The sequence below is a fragment of the Eumetopias jubatus genome, unplaced genomic scaffold (genome assembly GCF_037043125.1).
Source record: "Eumetopias jubatus isolate StellerSeaLion01/CBP00866 unplaced genomic scaffold, mEumJub1_p1.0 scaffold_47, whole genome shotgun sequence".
In the NCBI taxonomy this organism is placed as follows: domain Eukaryota; kingdom Metazoa; phylum Chordata; class Mammalia; order Carnivora; family Otariidae; genus Eumetopias; species Eumetopias jubatus.
Window position 1 is genome coordinate 1,441,058 of NW_028274853.1, and position 23,083 is coordinate 1,464,140.

At 37.5% G+C, this 23,083-nt stretch overlaps 1 protein-coding gene, 1 long non-coding RNA gene and 1 other non-coding gene across 4 annotated transcripts in view; 1 reads left to right on the top strand and 2 right to left on the bottom strand.

Annotated features, from left to right (window-relative positions):
- The window catches only part of LOC148161875 (uncharacterized), a 146,159-nt gene extending 123,096 nt beyond the window's left edge, over nucleotides 1–23,063 (top strand). Inside the window, exons 6-7 of one of the 2 annotated variants that reach the window (XR_015767319.1) lie at nucleotides 11,058–11,113; nucleotides 22,622–23,063. This is a non-coding gene — a long non-coding RNA (uncharacterized LOC148161875). Of the gene's footprint in view, nucleotides 1–11,057; nucleotides 11,114–19,475; nucleotides 19,871–22,621 lie in introns of those variants that run through there. The other variant, XR_015767320.1, reaches the window with a different exon arrangement.
- LOC148161877 (U6 spliceosomal RNA) lies at nucleotides 5,938–6,044 on the bottom strand. The gene has a single exon (XR_015767325.1). It is a non-coding gene; the product is annotated as a U6 spliceosomal RNA (small nuclear RNA).
- Nucleotides 15,937–19,401, bottom strand: LOC148161878 (breast cancer metastasis-suppressor 1-like protein). Its single transcript, XM_088020523.1, has 4 exons — nucleotides 19,337–19,401; nucleotides 18,581–18,620; nucleotides 17,814–17,940; nucleotides 15,937–16,124 (listed from the first exon to the last, which is right to left on the bottom strand). The coding sequence occupies exons 1-4, from the start codon at nucleotides 19,382–19,384 to the stop codon at nucleotides 16,007–16,009; spliced, it is 333 nt and encodes a 110-aa protein (XP_087876649.1). The 5' UTR covers nucleotides 19,385–19,401; the 3' UTR covers nucleotides 15,937–16,006.
- Nucleotides 23,064–23,083: the final 20 nt, after the last annotated feature.

The following is a 23,083-nucleotide window of genomic DNA, read 5'->3' on the forward strand; positions in this document are numbered from 1 at the left end:
TAGCCTGGGTGAAATGCCAGAGTAATGACATCCTTAAAAACGTAAGGGAGGGGCGCCTGGGTGGCTCAGTCCTTACGCGTCTGTCTTCGGCTCAGGTCCTGATCCCAGGGTCCTGGGATCTGAGCCCCGAATTAGGCTCCCTGCTCGGTGAGCCTGCTTCTCCCTCTCTGCCTGCGGCTCTCCCTGCCTGTGTGCGCTCTCTCTTTCTTTCAGACAAATAAAATCTTCGAAAAAAAAGATTCCCTCTCCTCCCCCTTCCCCCACACAGGCCCCCTCACGCCCGCTCGCGATCTCTAAAAAACAAAAGTAAAGGAGGTAGGGCGGGGGTCCTCATCTTATCTCTTTAACGTCCAGGGCCAGTATCAGCAGAACTCATACTGATCGTGGCGGAACAGTCGGCTGTTCTAAAACCGAACCAAGTGATAGCCCCCAGCCGCCGCTGCTGTGTTGTGATTTTGAGATGTGTGTTATGTTTAACGGAACAGACTGACCAAGCTCCGGCATGTAGTATGCAGCCATTAATCTCGCGAATGTAGTCTTTTAAACCCTTACCAGGAAAAAAGATCGGAAGCAATTTACAGTCGCTTGCCCCAGACATCAAATCGCATTCATGGTCTTGTCCCAGGGTTATACTGGTTAAATTAATTCTCCTGCTCTGTTACAATATAGGCCAAAGGAATTTTGATTGCCTGGACATTTCACAAAATACTGTGCCGGTCAGTTGTATTGAGGCATCTTATTAATCAACCCAGGGGGTTGGGGGTGGGGTGGGGGGAAGGGGCAAGGACTCTAAATGCTCTGGTAAGAAACATGGGCATTAGAAAGTGGAAGAAGACCCTGCAGTGATTGGAGGACCTGCCCCGTTAATGAAGTTACCGTACTGAGACTGGTTGGGGGTCATGCTGAGGTGTACTAGCTAAGGTAAAGAACACCTCACTGAACCTTGCATCTTCTACTAAGAAAGGCGCAATTTGTGGTAGCCATCTTCAGATTTTGGAGACTGTGTACACATTTGGGAAACCAGCCCATTGTTCAGATGACTCCAAATGCGGCGAGTTAAGGGTAAGAGAGGGGTCTGCCGCAGACTGAGTCTGTGCTACAAGCAACCCTGGTGTATAGGTTACAATCCAGCAAATACTGTGCACTAGATGTGTGTGTGGTAGACGAGGATGCTTTGCTGTCTCTCCCAAGTCTCAAATAGGAGAGTTGGACTGCAGACCTCCAGTGTTCTGGAACAACAGCAGAAAATTCCAACATCATTTGAAAAGTAGCTTCTGACTTGCTGTTGGGCCTTTGTAGAGACTGAGCCCCTGACCAGGGGACAGGAAGTGACTATGTGGCCAGAGCTAGTCAGTGAGAGTTGCATACAGTAATAAGTAAGTTGGGGCAAGGGAGACAGAAAGGACTGCACAGATCCAGAGGTCAGAGAGAAAGAACACAAACATGTTGCCCATTTGCCTGCCTTTGTTGCACCAACACCTCTCCCTCAGCTCACGGCTGTGGCCTAGTAAGTGTTCCCTACAGCTACTGACAGGAAGAAAAAACTGAGGCCTGGTTCATAGGTAAGATGGTCGAGTATGTCGGTGCAAGCTAAAATTCCACCTGGAAATAATTTTTTAGAATCATTTTATCATAAAAGTGAAGACATAAAAATCACATAAAACAAATGTATAACCCCAGAAATTATCAGAAGGCAAACATCACCCTAGTCAAGAAGTAGATTGTTGCTAACAGCTCCAGAAGCTGCTTCCAGGTGTTCCAGCCTAGTCACAACCCTTCTGCTCACATGAATAACCACCATCTGGCTTTTATGACAATCGCTTCCTTGCTTTGTAAAAATGGTTTTGTCACCCAAACATGGATCCCATCACACTATCAGTTAGTCTTGGTTTAAAAAATTTATACATCTTCTTAAGTATCTCCTCCTCTATAAGTTCTTCTATCCCCTCATTTCCTTTCAGTTTTTCAGTCGAGGAACCTGGGCCATTTGCCCTGTAGAGTTTCCCACAGACTGGATTTTCCTGATTGCATATTCTTAATACAACCCAAGATTTTCTTTCGTCCTCTTGAATTTTCTGCAAATTGTGAGCTGGATCCAGAGACTGGATCAGACTCAAGTTCAGAACTTATAAGAGGCATGTAATTCTGATTATCTCTTTATTCTGTGAATTTAGCAGCCATTGATGTTTTGTGCTTCTAGCCATTCATTAGAAATTGCCAAATGGTGATATGCAAATTCTGTCATTTTATTTGTTGGATTACCTTTATAGTAATACACATACCCTCATCTACTCTTTTATCACCAATCCTATATGCAATTCATATAGGAAAGATGTTGGGATTCCTTTCCTTTATCCATCAGTTTTCAAGATAACAAATGGTTTCTTTATCATTTCCAAAAGTTACACACACACACAATCATTATGAACTTTGCAATTTAAATATTTTGATGGGCTTCAGTCTGTTGTAATTGTTATCATTGAGCTCCAGTTGTCCCATGTTTGACTACTAGGAGCCCTTTAAAGCTGTTCCCTGAATCATGGACATGACTCTAGTAGGATTTAATAGTTTTCTTTCTATCTGGTAATATACGATATTCTAGGCTTGTTTTGTTCATTTCTTGCCCAACTCCTAGATTTGACCATTTCTCTAAGAAGCTCTGGTTTCTTTTAATGAAAATAGTAGTAAGAATTGTATATTGTACCACAATCTGGGCACAAAGGATGCTTATTGTTACTAGGCTGAGCACTATTTTTAGGCCTATTCGGCAGACAGAACTAAGAAATCTATGTAAAATATCTGTTGCATCCAGATTGAGAGCTCCAGTTCCAACTCAATCTTTTATGTAACCTCTTTTCTATTATCATTGTATCTCCTTTTTTCCATATTAGAAATCTGATTCTCAAGAATGTAGAGGATGATAACATTAATATATCCCATAATTACTCATTTATCTCATACTACACACACAGCAGTCTCAGAATAATAATACTAATATTACCACCAATATGGTTCCTGAAAACATTTTAAGAATTCACACACTCTTCGGGTGCCTGGGTGGCTCAGTTGGTTAAGCAACTGCCTTCGGCTCAGGTCATGATCTTGGAGTTCCGGGATCAAGTCCCGCATCGGGCTCCCTGCTCAGCAGGGAGTCTGCTTCTCCCTCTGACCCTCCCCCTTCTCATGCTCTATCTCATTCTCTCTCTCAAATGAATGAATAAATAAAATATTTTAAAAAAAAGAATTCACACAATCTTCTATTCTTAAGGTAGTTATACTCCATTTACTTTGTCAGACCATTACATACTACACTTTCTCCCTCTTATCCAGTGGTATGCTGGGCCAGCTCATACCAGCTCAGGACAGCCAATTGTTAAATATTCAGGAACTTTGCAAGCGGGTTTTTAGACACCTACATTATCAAAGTTAAATTATATAAACTTAACCACTGCATATATTAAAAGTAAAGGTAGAAAATACTCAAAACTCATCAGTTCCTAATTATTTTGCTACATGTTATAACTAGCTATGCTTTTCATGTTATTTACATCTGTTACATCTGCATGGTGGAAACACTATATTACTATGTAATGGTGAGCACTGCACAAGGTTTCTCAACTCTGCATTCAGTGACATCACATTGGTAGCATGAAATCAACCATAGTAGGAATATTCACACCACAGAAATGGGTAAATGATACAAATTAGGACTTGATTTGTTGTTTTTTATGATTGTCTAGACTTTAAAAAGTGATGCAGAAAATGTTAATAATGCAAATTAAACTTAGAAGGGTATTGTGCCTGTAGCCATTTTGAATAGGACCCCAAAAATGAGGAAATATTTGAAAACTATTACCTAGTTCATCAAAGAGGTCACTTGCATCATTGACAAATGAGTGACCTTCTCTTACATGTCTTCATTATTTCACATTTGTCTTACTCATTAACAGAAACAAAAATAGCAACCAACATTCATGTTAAAAGGAATCTCATTCAGGGCACCTGGGTGGCTCAGTGTGTGGAATGTTCAGCTCTTGATTTCATGATCAAGACTTGATTTCATGATTTCAGGTCATGATCTCAGGGTTGTAGGATTGGCCTGCATTGGGCTCCCCACTCTGTGGGGAGTCTGCTTGAGATTCTCTCTGTCCCTCTACCCCTCCCCCAACGCATGCGCACTCTCTAAATAAATAAAAATTAAAAAAAAAAGAATCTAGGGGTGCCCGGGTGACTCATTCCATTAAGTGTCTGCCTTCGGCTCAGGTCAGGATCCCAGAGTCCTGGGATCAAGCCCTGCATCGGGCTCCCTGCTCAGCGGGGAGGCTGCTTCTCCCTCTCCCTCTGTTGCTACCCCTGCTTGTGCTTGAGCTCTCTCTCTCAAATAAATAAATAAAATCTTCAAAAAAAAATCTAATTCATCAATGACATGAGTGACTTCGTCGCTGAATCAGATAGGAATCATGCATTTATTCAAGTCAAGATTTTTGTGACACAATTGCTGGTGAGATAATTTTAAAAAACTGGTAGTAGACTTTGTAAGAGGTAGCATCTCACAGTGAAGTTATATAGGCTGAAAAACGAGGTGTTTTATTTTGAAATTTATGTTAGCCATATATTTAATCCTTGTCAGTCCTTATTTTGATGTCTCTGGTCATTTTGATTGTGTGATGCTCATGCTCTTGTAGATTCCTTAGGTTGGGTTCACTGGAATAATGTTCCCTGAGTTGTTTTTTGACAACAGTTTGTGCCCTTTATCTCTGAAGTCATTCTTACTGAATATAAAATGCTTGGCTCACACTTTATTTCCTTAAATATATTCAGTGTGCTTATCCATTTTCTTCTGGGATAAAGCACTCTGTTGAAAATCCAGTGATAATTTTCTTTTCCTTATAAGTCATATGCTCTTTTAAGCTTGATACTCCCCCAATTTGTTCCTTTTCCTTTTCGTTCAGTAATTTTACTAGAATATGTGTTGTCACTGGTCCTTCTAATTCAGTATTCTCAGTTATGCTTTCAGTGTGAAATTCAAATCTTTTTTATTTCAGGAAAGTTTTCTTAATTAGAGTATTTAGTAATTGTTCCATTCTTTTACTTTGACGTTCTTTTTCAAGGATGCCATAATCCATTTAATAAGCAGTCTTCTTTTTCCATCCTCAGTATTTGTTACCTCCTCTTCCTCTTGAATCCCTTTAATCTCATACTTCATTGATTTTTTGTTTTTTAATTTTCCTCTTTTCACCTTCTGTTTCTTTTAAGGCAATATGTAATGGATTTGTTCACTCGTGTTCCTTCTAGTTTAGTCCTCACTTTTGAAATAACTTTTTTTCTTTTACTTTTTATTCTTTGCTGAGTTCTGTCACCTCATTTCTGAGTTTTTCTAATTACTAATTCTGCTTATCTGTGCAGAATCTGTTCCAAGATCCCCAGTGGATATCTGAAATCACAGATAGTACCAAACCCTACATATACTATACAGTTTCCTATACAAACATACCTATGATAAAGTTTAATTTATAAATTAGGCATAATAAGAGATTAGCAGCAATAACTAATAATGAAATAAAACCGTTATAACAATATACTGTAATGAAAGTTGTGTGAATGTGGTTTCTCTGTCTTTCAAAATATTGGATTGTACTCCCCCCTTCTTATGACGATGATGTGACATGCCTACATGATGCGATGGAGTGAGGTGAACGGTGTAGGCGTTTTGACGCATTGTTAGGAGACTACTGACCTTCTGATGATCTGCCAGGAGGAGGATCATCTGCTCCCCAACCACAGGTGACTGCAGGCAACTGAAACCACAGACAGCGAAACCGTGAATAAGGGAAGACTGATGTATTTTGTTTTTTCACGTCCTGTAACATTTTCTTAATATCTTTTAGTTATTTTGAAACAGGAGATCACCGTTTTTTTGTTTTTTGTTTTTTGTTTTTAAATATGGAATACTTTGTGAATGTGCGTGTCAGCCTCGTGTGGGAGCCAGGCTAATTTTCTCTGTATATTGTTCCAGTTGTAGTATATGTGATGCTTAGGCTCGCTTAGATGATCACAGTAGATCACAGTTTTCACCTGTATCGTGGGCGTATCTTTCTGGCATAGGAACAAGTAATTCTACTTCTTTTTCTCTTTTTATTATAATAATTTTGCATGGGATTTGACCTTCATACTTTTTAGTTATTTTTATATAAAAAGGGTTTTCCTGGACATCTACACTAAGCAAGGTACGAAACCTTCTCTAACATCACAGAGTTCCCTCTTTAGTTCTTTTTGTATGGGGCTCAGTAATAGGGTGCCTTGTTTTCTGAGCTTTTCTTGGTTCTATTGCCAAACCCCACTTCAATTTGAACCTTCCCTTTTCTTCATCTCTGCTGTCTATCCTGCTGAATTTTAATTCCATTTCCTCTTTGGAAGCATTGTGACTATTCTTGGCCTTTTGTTCTTCCACAGACATTACCAAAACAAGTTTGTCAGTTTCCTTGAAAAACCCTGTTAGAATTTATTTTCTGTATTTCATTTAAGTATTTAAAAATCATATATATCTCAGGGCACTTGGCTGGCTCAGTTGGTGGAGCGTGCAACTCTTGATCATAGGGTCCTGAGTTCAAGCCCCACATTGGGCATGGGACCTACTTGAAAAAAAAAGGCAACAAAAATTATATATATATCTCTTTCATACATTGTTAAGGGTAAATACTGCTTCAAGGTACTTTTGTTTTAGATGCATGTGTTGTTTGTGTATGTATACATACACATGAGTGTATTAGGATATGTGTCTCTGTCAAAAAGCATGACAACCACTGCCCAGAAGGCTACTTCAGCACTGATTCCCCCTTGGGCTTCCTCTTTTCCATTTGGTATTCATTTTCTTATTGACTAAACTAGACTGTTTTAAAGCCACATGTTTTTATTACTCGGTTCCATACAGATCTCTAGGGGAGAACTGCTGGTAGTGGTGATGGAGTTTGAAAGGGGCTGAGGGAAAAAATGCAGGGAGTTTCCTGCCTCCCTTAAACCTCACCCCTCGGGACCCTTTCTTACACATCTGCTCATGCAGTCAGTTGGGAACTGCTGCTGGGGTTTTTAGATAGCCTTCTCATCCCTTGCCAGATGGTCTAGGGGTTTGTAAAAGTAGACAAGAAATCAGAGGGAATAAAGAAATATTAGAAATGTCTTCACTCTTAGATCAGTTTGAAGACAAATAGTCTATATTCCTCAGCCACCAAGGTGTTGGAATTCTAACAGATAAACCTCAAAGCGCCCTCTGCTGGCAGCCAGTATTAACCCCCACTAGTCAACAACGAAATAATGCAGATTTCATTGGTACATATTTTTAAGACGGTAATCACACATAGGGAGTTATATTTATATTCACTATTATGTCCTCCAACTAACCAAATGGAACTCAAGCACCATAAGTTAAAATAGCTCTAAATTATGCAGAATCTACAGTTTTGTTCTGTTTTGTTTTTACTACGCTTTTAAGTATTACAAACAAATCTAAACACTATTTGAAGATGAAATGGACTAGTCATTTATAATTGTTGAGAATAATTGTTATGTTAAAAATAATTGTTTTGGACATTTTTATTATGAGCAGGTGTCAGTATTTCTGGAATAAATAAATGCTGTGTGTCTGTGCTTCTAACTTTACATTTTTCCCTGGTCAAAACAAACTCATAACTAATCCTCTTTCAGTCTTTCTGTGAAATTTCTAACTGCCTAAAAGAGATTATCATAAAGGAGAATAAAGCTAAATTCTTGGATTTATAAAATTAAACTTACATTTACCATGGTTAATAGTTTACTACAGTACAGCCTTAAAAATAAAGTTAAATAAAATTAAATGGAGGAATGAAATAACATCTTGAAAATTCAAATCATCCACTAATTTCTAAATTGATAGTTACTCGTGTATTAGCATAGTTATAGGAAGATATTCAAAATATCAACATCACTTATCTTGTTCAACAGAATTAACTATTTTGTGTATTTATACACTAATATATACAGGACTTGCTTAACTTTTTTCTAAAAGGATTAGAGAAATTTTATGGTTCCTAATTTTCAAAGCTCTAATAATCTTGTGCCTATGTACTGAGGGCACTAAAACCTCACAATAACTTTTGGTATAACTCAATGTACCAGTGATAGTGTTTACCCTCAAGAGAAGAAACTCTGAAACAATCTAGTTTTAGATCTTTATATAAAAGATCAATAAATTAATTCATTTTCCAGTATGAATTAATATTTATTAATTTGCTATTTGTAAAGCTTCTGTATTAAATTACCAGTTAGGCCCTTCCTGATTAATAAGTCTATGGAGTCTACTGATTATAAATAGATCCTTGGGGAAAAACACAACCATAAAAAATTCTTTTTTTTTTTAAAGATTTTATTTATTTATTCATGAGAGACAGAGACAGAGAGAGAGAGAAGCAGGCCCCCAAGGAGCAGGGAGCCTGACGTGGAACTCGATCCCAGGACCCTGGGATCATGACCTGAGCCAAAGGCAGACGCTTAACATCTGAGCTACCCAGGCACACACAACCATAAAAAATTCTATTTTAAGAATATTGAGAATAAAATTGGGAAAGTGTGGGGCAAAAAGCTTACCAACAGGGTCATAAATTTAATAGACAAATAGAAACTATCTATTTGATGCCATTCAGAGCACTTTGATCTGTATTAAAAGTTCTGTTTCCTTTTGTTTAATTACATACTTTGTTTCTATAGTAACTCTAAAGCACTGAATCCGTTGAATGTTCCTAAGCCTTTTACATGGTGACTTCTTTTCAGTCGGTAAACAGTAATAACAATATAATCCTTGTTTAGAACTTCATCTTCTTCCTGAAGCTCCCTTAATTAGTACGCAATAGAATTAAATGCAACTGCAGTCTCACTATACAAATTTGAATAATTAGAAGAAAAAATACAAATCCTAAACTAAGTACCTTAGTTTTCTAGGAATTTACTGCCACCTTCAGGTTTTAATCAAAATGCTTTAGTACTATAGCTTTTACATTTCTAGGAGAGAGTCCCTGGTTAATGCAGTAGAAATATTAACATTATTTTCTGGTTTTGAAGGCAAAGTGCTTTCTAACTTAGATTGAAGTACAAATGTCTTTCATGAAATGTGCTTTCATTTTGTCTTGTCTTTTATGAATCTTCTATAACATGTAATTGAAAATCAAAACCTACAGTTTGTTTTATCAGTCATTATAACTATAATTATACACTGGGAGCTCCTAGAAGACTGTCCAAAATATACTTAAGGATCTTTAGGTTAAATCTAATGAAAAACCCTTCAACAACAAAACTGTTTTCAGTGTTCCATGTATTGATGCCGTCCAGCCAAAGACCACCCTGAACTTACCTGGAATTTAACAAACTGGGTCTCTTGCTCATTGCAGTGAGGAAGCATATGCCATAGGGGATTGTGGGTGTCTGATAAAGAAGGTATTTTATTTTATTTTTATTTTTTTTAAAGATTTTATTTATTTGAGAGAATGAGAGAGGGAGAGAGAGAGAGAGAGAGAGCATGAGACGGGGGAGGGTCTGAGGGAGAAGCAGACTCACCACTGAGCAGGGAGCCTGATGCGGGACTCGATCCCAGGACTCCAGGATCATGACCTGAGCCGAAGGCAGTCGCCCAACCAACTGAGCCACCCAGGCGCCCAAAAGAAGGTATTTTAAAAAGGACTTACAGGATTGTACTGTATCAGGGGATTTTTGGTAGGGCTCAAAGAAGTGTCAGAAAGTGGGGGCAATTCTATGATTTGGCATCTTGATTAATCTTATTTATAAGACAGGAGGAATGAAGTGAGGCCAAAGATGTAATAGATAAAGAAGTAGCAGTCAGTCATATTAGCAATAGGGGGCGGTTGCATGTTTTCCTTGTCTGCCGACTGACCTTGTTTCTATCTAGACTTAGACAAGCTTGGGAGGGGGAGAAGGTCTTGGGTTTTTTTTTGTCTCGCTTCATCACAGTCAGAGTGGCCTTGTTTTAAGAGGCTGTTTATGCTTAACGGGAGAACCCCAAGGTCTAGCAATGAGTGCCAGGCAGTTCCTAGTTTTCTTTCTCACATATACATTTGCAGCTCTACCAATATCCTTATTTTTTATTCCTTGAATTTGTGGTGAAATTACCAAAGTTTATTATAATTTTTAAGATGAAAATCAACAGAGTATGAAGCCCTGGTGTTTGTGATAAATTTTGCAAGGGTCAGAAACCCAGCTCAAAAAAAAAAAAAAAAAGCAAAAGGGGAATTTATTAGAAGACTCATGTGACATGAGAAGGATTGTAGTACAGAGGGAGTGTGGGTCCGCTGAAAGCAGGAAGTTAAATGCCAACTACCTGTCGGTCCCCTGTCTCTTCAGCTCCCTGTGTCATCTTTCTACACAGGGCAGGAAACTTAATTGCCTGTAGTTCTTAAACTTTATTGTCTTCCTGGTTTCAATATGAGATGGAGACGGATTCTGTTTCCACAGTCACAGCTTGAAAGATCTCAGCAAAGGGTACTAATCAGGACAGCCTGGGTTACATGCCCACCTCGTCTAAACTGTGACCGAGACTGGCAGACCATGAGAGAAATGGGTGCTCCCGCTGAAGCCACATGATTGGGGGAAAAGCCTTTCTTGGAAACAGTGGAACTGCAGTGCCCTGCAGACAAAAGAATTGAGGCCCAGCAGGGAGCAAAAATATGATAATAATAATCAGTTCTGGGTTAGAAATATAATATTTGCTATAAAGAAAAAGGGCAAGAAGCAAGAAGACCAGTTAGACCATCACAATCATCCCAATAAAATACAGTAAAGGCTTGAATTAGGGCAGCATCTGGGGCACAGGACAAAAGAGGGTGATTTCAGAAAATGTTTCAGAGTTAAAATCTGTAGGACTTGACAATTAGAAATGGGGAGTCAAAATATGTAAATAGCCCTTATATAGGATTTATCATGTAATAGCCACTGTTCTAAGCACATAGTATATATTAATTCATTGAAACCTCCTCACAACACTATGAAACATTTAGAATTACTATTTTCATTTTCAGATGAGGACGTTTGGAGGCACAGGAAGGTTAAGAAATTATCCACAGTCATACAGCTGGTAAGTGACAGAGTTCACACACACTTAGTCTTGCTCCGAAGCCCATTGAGTTTAGTCAGCTGCCACAGCCTGCCCAGGGCCTGAATTTGGGTGGATGGCTTCATGAATCAAGGGTGGGAACAGAGGAGGAAGACAACTGGGGTTGGGGCAGGGATGTGAAGAAGAGATAATGATTTGGTTTTGTACGTGTGAAGTTCAAAAAGCGTGACCACCAGATGGAAATGCCCCGCAGGTAACTTGTAATATATAACTTGGGTTAGGGCAGAGATTTAGATTTGGGATTGTCAGAACATGCATAGCTGAAGTCAATGTAGTCATTGTAGTAGTCATTAAGTAGATGTACTTAAACATCCTGAAATCATAAATTTATCCTCAAACAAGTGAAAGCACCTGTTTTTTCCATTAACAATGCCATTTTTTAATTCTTTCAATAAGTGAAATATAGTATTTCTTTTCCCATCCCTCTAATAGCAGATGTCGTTTAGCCTCTGCTCAAGGATCTGGTTTCTTAAGCAGTTTAACATAAACTGTAATCTTTCTGGTAGAGATGAAAAGCTACCATGTGGCTGCTTCTGGACTAGAATTATGACACTTCTCTCCTCAAGAGAATGCAGCAGTGTGCTGGCAAGGTCACCCACCTCAAAACTGTATTAGACACAGGAAAACAGATAAGGAAAGGAAAAGTAAACTTTAAAGACTGTTACTACATAACGTTTTCCCTTGACCTTTAATAATAAAATGTGTCTTTGAAAGAGAATGCATTAGCTTCAAGTTTAAGAGCAAAGAAATTTTAGACTTACAGTTACTTTCTAGTAATAGAAAGATGGATGGATGGATGAATAGGTGGGTGGGTGGGGAAGAAGGGAGAGAGAGATAAACACATTTTTCAGAAAGATTAGCAACTTGAGATAAAATCAACTCAGTTTTAGAACACTCTAAATATGGGCACCTGGGTGGCTCAGTTGGTTAACCATCTGCCTTCGGCTCAGGTCATGATCCTGGGGCCGTGGGATTGAGGCCCGCATCAGGCTCCCTGCTCTTTGGGGCACCTGCTTCTCCCTCTGCCTCTGTCTCTCATGAATAAATAAATAAAATCTTAAAAAAAAAACAACCCAAATATAAGTTCTGTCACAGTATTTTGCCTCTGGTACCTTGTGAAAAACCTCATGACCAGAAATTCCCAATATATATAAAGAGTAAACATATTAGAATTCTTACATCATGTTCATTTTGTTTTAAACATGAAAAATATTAAATAACAACTTTCTGTTTATACGTCAAATACAATTCCTGGTACATGGCAAGCATTAAAAATTACAGGTACAGGCTGCCCGTGAAGTCAGGGTCCATTCTGGTCCAATAAGCTGGCCAGAGTGGGAAAGCCTATGGCATAGAAAGAACTTAGAGGGGGAAGTGGGAAAGGCCTGCGCAGCCCAGTAACAGGGGAGAGATCTTGGTCAGCAGGGCACCAGAAAAAAAAAGAAAGTCAAAAGTAAGATGATAGCAGTGTGTCCAGCACAATACCAGAAAGGGGATGCCCTCACCAGAGAACTGATGACTCTCACCAAAACAAATCTGATCACAAGGTTGTTTTCACACAGATTTTCCTAGAAGGAGAGAACTGACTTGAGGAGTCAGGTCTCCTTCTCAACTATACTTCCCAATTTAAATTATTAAACTGACACTTGGCTGCCCCTTCAATCCCCTATGAGTTGGTCAGCCTAACTTCCCCAGAGCTGTCACCTTGAGGCGTGTTACCAGTTTGCTAGGGCTGCTCTAACAAAATGCCACCGACTGGGAGGCTTAAACGACAGAAACTCATTTTCTCACAGTGCTGGGTATTAGAAGTCCAGGATCAAGGTGTTGGCAAGTTTGGTTTCTTCTTAGGTCTCTCTTCTTGGCTGGCGGGTAGTGACCTTGCCCTGTCCTCACACAGCCTCCTGGGTGGGCACCTGTCGGATGTCCAAATTTCCTCTTCTTTTGTCAGTCAGATTGGATTAGGGTCCACCCTAAAATGATCTCATTTTAACTCATCACCTCTCTAAAGACCCTATCTCCAAATACAGTCACATTCTGAGGTGCTGGGGGTAATGGCGTCACCAGATGAATTTGGTGAAAGGGGTGGAAGGCACAATTCAGCCCATTACAGGATATATAGATAAAGTTCAAGTTTCTGGGCCTGTGAAATAAAGGGCAAGGCTGGGCCACAGTGTCCAATGGGGGAAACTGCCTCAGTTAATCCCTCCTGACCCAGCAGCCACAATTCCTGTAGTTCATCCATAAAGACAATATAAGGAACATGCATTTTTCCCTAACCCCATTCTAAACTTCCATGTTTTTTAAAAAAAATATTTTAGATTTCCTTATCTTCAGCAATTAAAATAGTTTATATTCCAATTTCCATGGGACTACATAAATCCTAACTAGTATATTCATCCTGCATCGACTTTTTTACCCTATAAATTCATTTTAGTTCAGTTTTAATGTACTGAACTTACTGGGTCCACAAACAAAATCTTCGAAATAACAGCCAATGTCCCTGTTTTTCTTTTCAAATAATTATCAGTGAGGTGTACACAGTTCTCTGAGTAGTGTTTGAGTTCTAAGTAACAATATGTATTTGAGAACAACCTGAGGAAGGCTGCAATGAAAAGTGCTCAGGCTACCAATGAGAGGGACAGAATGAGGAGTGTGCTCTTAATTTGCTAATAATTATTAGTAATGCACTGGATTAGTGATGGTTGGGGTGTTTTTTTAATGGAAAATGGCCGGAAGGGATGGGCTGATTATGAAATACTGGGAGCTGTGGGAGGAAAGGCCTATAAACTGATCCTAAAACAGAGACTGATTATAAACATGACAGCAGCGGCAGCAACTGATCATATCACACTTCACAGATTCTAACAATCCTCCTAAACCTTTTGACCAGAGTCTAATGGCAAACTGCCAATATATAAATATAAAAATATTTATAAATGCATTTTATAGTACTTTATTTTATAGTACTCTATAGATGATTATAGTTGTATATGTTTTCAAAGTAAATGCACTAATCGTAGTTTTTAAAAATATTTTCTATATTTAGAATTTCAGAACATATGCGGTACATTTTTGTTAAAGTATAACATATATGTATATTTTAAAATTAAGTATAACTTGCCCATCTTGAATATCTAAATATACCCCAACAGAGGTTGAACTGTGATGTAGGGAAGCAGAAACATTTGTTTAACACTCCAACTCTCTGTACCTATTAATGTAAATTGGCTGAAATCATTCTTAGAAGTGGACAGGTTATAAAGAACTTACCCACGAGTAATTCAAGACACTACAAATGACACTCAACACATCTTTTTATTATATACTAAATTTAAAAATACAAATCTTATTAAAAATGCTTATGAAACATTGTATACATAAGTACTGTCAAATACTATTGGATTATGACATTATGTACATTTGTTAAGGTTAATTAGAAACAGAACAAAGTATATAACTTTGCTGATAATGAATTTCAGAAGTCAAATATTTTAACATTTGGCAACTGTGAAGTAGTGATCTACACAGGAAGATGTTTGCAGAGGTAAAATAGTAAGAAAACAAACGGAATAATGCAGATATTCCTGCCCTGTTAATAAGTAGCTCTCTTCCTCATCCTCTTCAGTCTCATTATAACAGAAATTAAAGTGCACAAGACCACCAGGAAAACTTGACTTGGTTGTACCCTAATATATACTACAGCCAATTGTGCTGCCATATTGAGGGTTTCAATTCTTTGTGGGTGTCTGAGCCGAAGGCAGTCGCCCAACCAACTGAGCCACCCAGGCGCCCAAAAGAAGGTATTCAATTCTTTGTACTGTTCCTGAGGTTTTAGAAGTTAATTTTGCATGTGGCTAAGGGAAGAGAGGCCAATACTTTCTAAATTGCACCAAGTGGCCTTAAAGTGTAGAACCACCAAAGATAAAAATATTAATTTGGGAATAGACTCAAGAATATTATCCCTGTCTACTTTGCCCTAGGAATAAAATTAAGATAAGAACCTAGTTTTACCTCTGAAAAATGCTTACTAAAAATCTGTTTCAAAAGGTCAGACATGAACAGCAAGCACCACAATACTGTCAGTTACTATTCACCACTTATATACTGCATCATAAATACCAGGCATAAATACCTGACCTCTACAGGTTCACAAGAAATACAGGTAGAAGCATGTTATTACTTGACACTAATTTTACTAATTAAGTATAATTTGTAAAAATAGGTCACCACCATACAATCAAGGAAGAGGAGAAGAAAAGCTCCTAGTCTACAAAAGTGCTCCCTTTAGCTTTCAAACCCAATAGCTTCATTTTGGGTAAAACAAGATTGTAAAGAAAGGTCATCAGTTCTAAATAAGCTGATGATGCCATATATACACACTCACGTATATATGTTTAAATTTCAATTCTGATTTAACACAATGTACTAGTACAAACCATTTATAGGAAACATTTTATCAGGCTTATTTACAAACACAATGAGTGACAAAGATATGGAAAAATCAAAGAAATTGTAGACAAATATAGCCATTTAGCAACATAGTTCACTAAAGATAAAACAGATTTGCATAATGTTTTTAAAAAACAAAGAAAAAAATTTAGTAAGAAACCCCTACCATATATATATACCTATTGGTCATTGGACCTAAAAGGCAAATAAATGTAATGATCATGATTAAGTTTTTATTACTATCTCATTGACATATCAATATGAGGTTTACTTAAGAGTACTACCTACAAATACAGTCTCATGATTCGATGAGAATATTAAGTTATTGAATACATTTTTAACTCCCATGGCACATCACACTTGATAACACTAATAAGGTAGCTTTAGATAACACTTAAATCATGATTATGAATGTTTAATTGAATATTTTCCTTTCTGTAGCTGTGAAATGTAAAGCTTAGATTTGCTTCCATCAGGCCTCTTAAACCAAACTTCATCATGGTTAATTGTTGTAATTACAGCACTAAAAAGGGGGGGGGGAAAGGAATGAATGAATGAATTGCAATACGCCTCCACCACTCATTTTAGAGTACTAGCCATAAAACCAAAATAGCTGGACTGCAAGAGTAGATTCAGATATATAATTGTCATTTACCACAATGCTGCACTATCAGCAGGGCATATTGTCAAAAACATCACATTCAGCAACACTTAAGAGACAATCTCCTTTCTTTCCTTAATAGAACTGGTCATATTTACTATAAGAACTATTAAATGCACATTGTTCCACTACAGCCCCACCCCAACCCACCCCCCAAAAACACACAGTGGAGCTAAAAACACTAATTATATAGTATTACACCTCCAATTTATATCAGCCCAGGCAGTAGGAAATCTTTGACTGTTTTAAATTTTTTTCAAATGCTTTATTTTTTCAGAGTATCCACTTACTTTAAGTTTTTATTTAAATTCTAGTTAGTTAACATATAGTGTAATACTGGTTTCAGGAGCGTAGGAAATCTTAAAAATACCAATCCCTAATTCCCAGTGTCAAAACATCTGTAGGTACTTGTATGGATTCTTTTTTTGACACTACTTATCTTTATGTAGAAATATTTTTAAAAACAGATTTGTGTTTAATACTCTTACAGTATTTCATCTCTTTTTAAATCACATTTATGCTAAGTAGTCAGTAAAATGTCTTAAAAGTAGTAAGATAAAGCAAAGAATCTAGGGGTATCACATAGAACCTAGTAATTAGCTCAGGGCGCTTCTATGAGGAAAGTTATTATACACAATGCTCCTACTATCCTAAAACTTTACAGATGAAATTACAGTCCAAGTAAAACCACTATATTTGGAAAATGAGTATTCTTCCCTAAAGACAAACACTGCATTTACCAGTCATACCTAGAAAAAGATACTTTCTTACTATAGAATGTTACCACTCTGAGAATTAAATCCTAAACTACTGAAGGAACAAAAGCAGTGATTAGCATTAATATTTTCCAAAAGCTACAACCAGATAAAACTTAGAAGGCTATCAGGGTGCCTGGCTGGCTCAGTCAGTGGAGCATGTGACTCTTGATCTCGGGGCTGTGGCTTTGAGCCCCATATTGCGTGTAGAGATTACTTAAAAAAATAAAATCTTAAAAAAAAAAAACCAGAAAAACTTAGAAGGCTGTATAATTATCGAAACGTTTAAGCTTAGACAGATTGAGTCTTTTAAAAGGCAGCTTTCAGTTTTCAAGTTACACTCTAATTACTGTGACTCTTAAGGCTTTCCTTAATTTTCCATTCTTTTCCTACTCTAATTGATACATATTCTTTGTATCCAAAATACTGTAACACAACCAAAAAAGTTAACGATTAATATATCTACCCAAAACTCATAACAGATGGTTTAAAGATCATAATATTAAAATCCTAACAATTCATCTACTTTAAGAACTAACAAATAGGACCACTTACCTGGGCTAAATAATTCCAACATTTCCTCTTGTGTTAATGCTTGTGCTCAAGAACTTAATATGTGATGTAGGTCTATAAATATTAACACTGGTGAACACACATGCTAATCAAATCATATGCCAAGAGAAAAGAAGGATCCATAGGCAATTAATGGTGCATTATGAATGTACTACAGAGGGGGCAAATATTTATTGACAATAATGTTGTAAATACTGAACAATGCTGAAGTGATAATTTTTACCTTGTAGGACATTCATCTTTTTTATCAATACATATTGTTTGTCCACGTATATACCATTCACCATCATAGTATAATCTTCCTTCTTCGGATCTAGCACTGTGCAGATGTTTTTCCAGTTTCACAGGTGCTAAAGGGATCAGTTCAAAAACTGTTATATTAATAAGACATTGTCAGAAAAACAAAAGTGCAGAACATTAAGCAGTAACACCAATCCATGCATATAGGTGAAAAAACACTAAAAATATTTCTTAGATAACAACTATAAATCTAATAGAAATAAGAGAGGGGCGCATGGGTGGCTCAGTCGGTTAAGCGACTGCCTTCAGCTCAGGTCATGATCCCAGAGTCCCAGGATCGAGCCCCGCATCGGGCTCCTTGCTCAGTGGGGAGCCTGCTTCTCTCTCTGACGCTCCCCGCTCTTATGCTCTCTCTTTCTCACTCTCTCTCAAACAAATAAATAAAATCTTTAAAAAAAAAAAGAATTTAATTTCTTATATAATTAAGTTTTTAATATAACGACAAAATAAAGCTGTACAATGTACAATAAATCATCAGTTAACTAGACAAGTGCCAGAAGGGGAAGAAGGTGCATTATCAGTTACTAGTGCCAATTTTAAGTAGGATTTTAAAACATTGTAATTCCAGGAGTAGTGCTCACTGTTGGAATGAAACCACTGACAGGGGCGCTGTTTGGTATGTGGATGACTTAGCCCTGATTCAATCAGTCTCCACAGAGAAGATTCCCGAACTTAGATTAAATGACTTACGTTCTGTTTTCACTCTGTGTGGACCCAGTGTAGCCATTGCCTTAATTAAAAAAAGAAGAAAGACACTGAGTTTATAGACTGAAAGTACATTGTGGGATCTATTTAATGTCTACAACCCTACTGACGACCTCAGTAGCTAACAGTGAAATACAATCTTCAGCTGCTCTAATAAATTTTAATGTCTAAGACCATAAGGAATATAAAGAATAACCATTCCGCCTAAAGGTGTTATCAATACCTGAATTCATCTCTTGCAACTAAGAAGTTTCTGAAAACGGAAAAATTTAATACAAAAAATAAGTCTCCACTTTCAAACAAGCACAGAAAATCCTATAATTCTTGAATGTTTAATGAGAGAATGCAAGACATACAATACGAGTTCAAATATTCACTTTCATTCATTCAACAAATATTTATTGAGTGCCCTCAGAAAGCCAGGACTGGGCTAAGGACTAAGCACAGAAAGATTATATATTATTACTTTTGTATAATAATAATAATAATTATTATTACCCTAAATAAATGCTTTTCTGGACTTTTGCATAAATTATTTATTACATTATTACAGGAAAAAATACAAATTGCTGACATGTCTCTCTTAAAGTATTCTTGCAATCCACAGTTATCTGTATTAGCATTAACTGCCACAGAGAGAATGTTGTAAAGTAAGGCATATTAACAATAATCGTATTTTGATGTATTAGTGAAAAACCACAGAATCTTACAAAGTAAGATTCCATTGCTCTTTAATCATACCTTCCTAATTGTTGTCCAGTCTTCAAGAATATCAAGATCTTGTAGCATATAAACTATATATGGACGTGGAAAAGTCAAGGTCAATTTAGCTGTAAGAATTTCACACTTTGAATTTTATTTCCAAACTTCTGTTTTTCAGAGAATTGGAACACTGATTTGTGGACATAATCCTTTGGCATGCTGAATTCTGACTTCAAATTATTCTCCAAAAAACTCAGTACGAGGATAAATACATTTCAGTACTTCAGATGCTATAACCATATTCTCTTAATTCTAAGATATCACTGATTATAAGATATACCACCAACGTAATCACTGTTTTGAGGTGGGGATGGGAAAAGACAGGGGTAAAGGAGGAGGGTCCCACAGGGAACACCACAGGGAACACCAAGACTGAAAGCACATACTAAGTTAAAGACACTCCAGTTTTGGAGGCTCATGGGTGGCTCAGTCCATTAAGTATTTGACTCTCTTGATTTTGGCTCAGGTCATGATGACAGGGTCGTGAGATTGAGCTCCGCACAGGGCTCCGCGCTGGGCATGGAGCCTGCTTATGATTCTCTCTCTCCCTCTCCCTCTCCCTCTGCTGCTTCTCTCTCTCTCTCTCTCTCTCTCAAAAAAGCAAACAAAAAATGTAAAATAAAAACCTCAGGAACATTGAAAAGTGTTAAAAAATATACATGTGAATTAATCATGCTATATTCACATCAAAGCCTTTGTGAGCTACAAAGCCATATTTTCAAAGTTGAGATCATGACTAAATTTCTACTCCTTCCCTACCCCTTTTGATCTAAACTATATTCTTCTGCCTCAGTTTTGTAAATCATCTTTTGCCTATTACAGGATCATATAAATAAAGTCAATGTATACTAATAAAAATTACAAAGACAGGCACAATGCAAAAATGTATACCAAGGCAAAAAAAAAATTTAGAAAAGGATATCTGAAACAACAGCTGGCTTCTTTTTGTCAGGACTGAAAGGATCCTTCCTCTTTTTTCTTGACTGAAGCTCATCATTCCACAGCTCTGGCAAGTAAATAAAAATTAAGTATTAGCTGATTTCTGGAGATCAAAGTAAGGGAAAAGGCTTTGTAATTTCATGGTAGCAAAATTTCATTGGAAGCTATGTATATACACATATGACTATATAATTTCATGAGCAGCTCTATATTCATAAAATTTCCTGTGCCTTTATTAAAGTAAAAATCAACTTGGCATTTACTGACTACTAACTGATGAACGTATGTCAGGTACTTTGTTAAATACACACTGCGTGCATTATGTCATCCTCAAAGCTATCCCTGAGGTAGTGTTCCTATTATTTCCATTTTACAGATGAGGAGACTGATTTAGAAAAGCTAAAGTGACTGTTCACAGTCACCCAAGCAGTAGGGCCTGGGGCAGTGGTGTGACAAGTTCAGCGTGTCTCGGGCGCCTGGGTGGCTCAGTCGTTAAGCGTCTGCCTTCGGCTCGGGTCATGATCCCAGGGTCCTGGGATCGAGTCCCACATCGGGCTCCCTGCTCCGCGGGAAGCCTGCTTCTCCCTCTCCCACTCACCCTGCCTGTGTTCCCTCTCTCGCTGTCTCTCTCTGTCAAATAAATAAGTAAAATCTTAAAAAAAAAACAAAACAAAAACAAAAAACAAGTTCAGCGTGTCTGACCCCACTGTGCCTATTCTACACCGGAGAAATAAAATCTCTGAGGGGAAAAGCAATGTACACGCAAGACCTGGAGAGTAACCCAGTATATCTTCAACCTAGTGTAGAAAGCCTTTCCATAATACCCCTGAAAAGGCAATTTCAACCTTGGACTGATGTAATTATTAATGAGTTTTTCCTTTTTCTGAGACAAAAATCTACCTCCCTGTAATTTCCGGTTTGTGTGATACCAAAAAGAAAAGGTTTTTATTCCTTCTTCCACCTGATCTTTCAAGACTTAAAGAGAAGAACATATACTGTAGTTGTCTTCCAGTACTATTCTTATATTATAAAGATATTCTTGCTGTTCTTATAGTATACCATTCTTACTCCTGTAGCTGCTGTCCTACTTCTCTTTTGTCCCTTTTCACGCATTCCCTTTGCTATGTCTTTCTGAAATGTGAATGCAAATCAAAGCAACAATCACAAGCCCGTCAAATTCTTTAGAAGTCTCCCCCTTTCTCATTAGGACACTTCACTTACATAACATCTGTGTCAGGAGACTCGGATATGATGAGACACTACAGCAAAGCCCAGGTTCAGTGTCACCTAAAGTAACCGTCCCCAGCACGCCACCCCCATTCCCTGAGCTAATATCAAGGCTGTGCCTGTCCTCCTCAAGTCTTCTTCTCTTCTCCTCCAGCTCACTCTGGACTGTATCATACAACAAAAGCTTTTCACTCTGCGGAAAAAAAAAAAAAGATTATGCATAAGTGGAAATAAAAAATCGGTCTTAACTATGAGTACTAAATCACTTGCTCTTAAAGTACTTTAACACATGATGCTTTTGTCTGCTAACTTAAAATTTTTTAAGATAAAATGCCAAAAACATGAAAGAAATAAAACTAGAAAATACAGAATCTAAGTACAGATTTAAATACATGCAATTAAATTGTTTAATGACATCTAAATTTATATGTGATATGAGGGTAAATGTTTACATACAATTCACAGTAAGCGCCAATGGCCCCTTTTATATATAAGCAGGTCCTACCTGTCACTATAACAGAGAACCTGTACTATAAAGTAGATCATTATAAAATGGTTCATGTTTTCTCATCGCAACAATAATTGAGCCTTTATTCCTAATACCTCAATATCATACAAAATAGACTACTATATCGCAGAGAGGGATTCAAGTAGGAATTCTGTAATCCTTTTAAATCTAATGAGAGTCAAAATCATAAAACTACAGACTATATCCAGATCTCTCAACAAAACTATAGAAAGACTGAGGGACTTGCTAAAAGAGACTATTTACTACTAGCAAATCAGACTAGAACCCAGGTCTACTAGTTCTAGCCCCTTGTTCTTTTAATTAGAAAACATTATATCCCTTATTTTCAAAGGGATAAAATATACATAAGTATAATACCTAGATTTGTTCTATAAAAAGCTTATGACAGATTCCCAACCCGCCCACCACACCCTTACTCTAGTGAGGAGAGGCTACTAATGCATAGTTAGATGTGCCTGTCGCCTCATAGAGACTACTGGAATACAGTTAGATAGGATTTCTAGGGGAAGGCACAGGCCACACCCATTTGGCAGCACTCCCAGTGTAAATCATGAAATCCTCTCTTCCAGGTGTGAAATTTAGAGTCTACACATGCTTGAAGGTTCTCCTGAGTGGTAGAGAGAAGATGGCTTTTGTCAATTTGAGGCAAGCCAGGAGCTTGAGAAAGTAAAGCTGAAGACTAAAACTCGATCTCATATGAAAAATCGTCTCCTTGCTTGCTACCCTCTATGTTTATTTCTTTTTACTTGTTCCCCCACCTTTGGTAAAGCCTTATGAAATCTTCCAGTCTTATCTACATTGTGCTACAAGCACTGGGAAACATTATATACCAGAGGAAAAGGGAGAGCAGACCCCAGCCATGGTCAAGATAGTGTGACAGCTATAAACAGATCAGATTCTCCAACCAAAGATGACTCCTAATGCAGAGTGGAAGTGATAAAGCTTTTGTTTTTAAGATTATGAAGATTTAACTGCTGCAGTCTCTTTCATTTCTATTGATAAAATTGCCCTAGGTCAAGCAAAAATTCTAA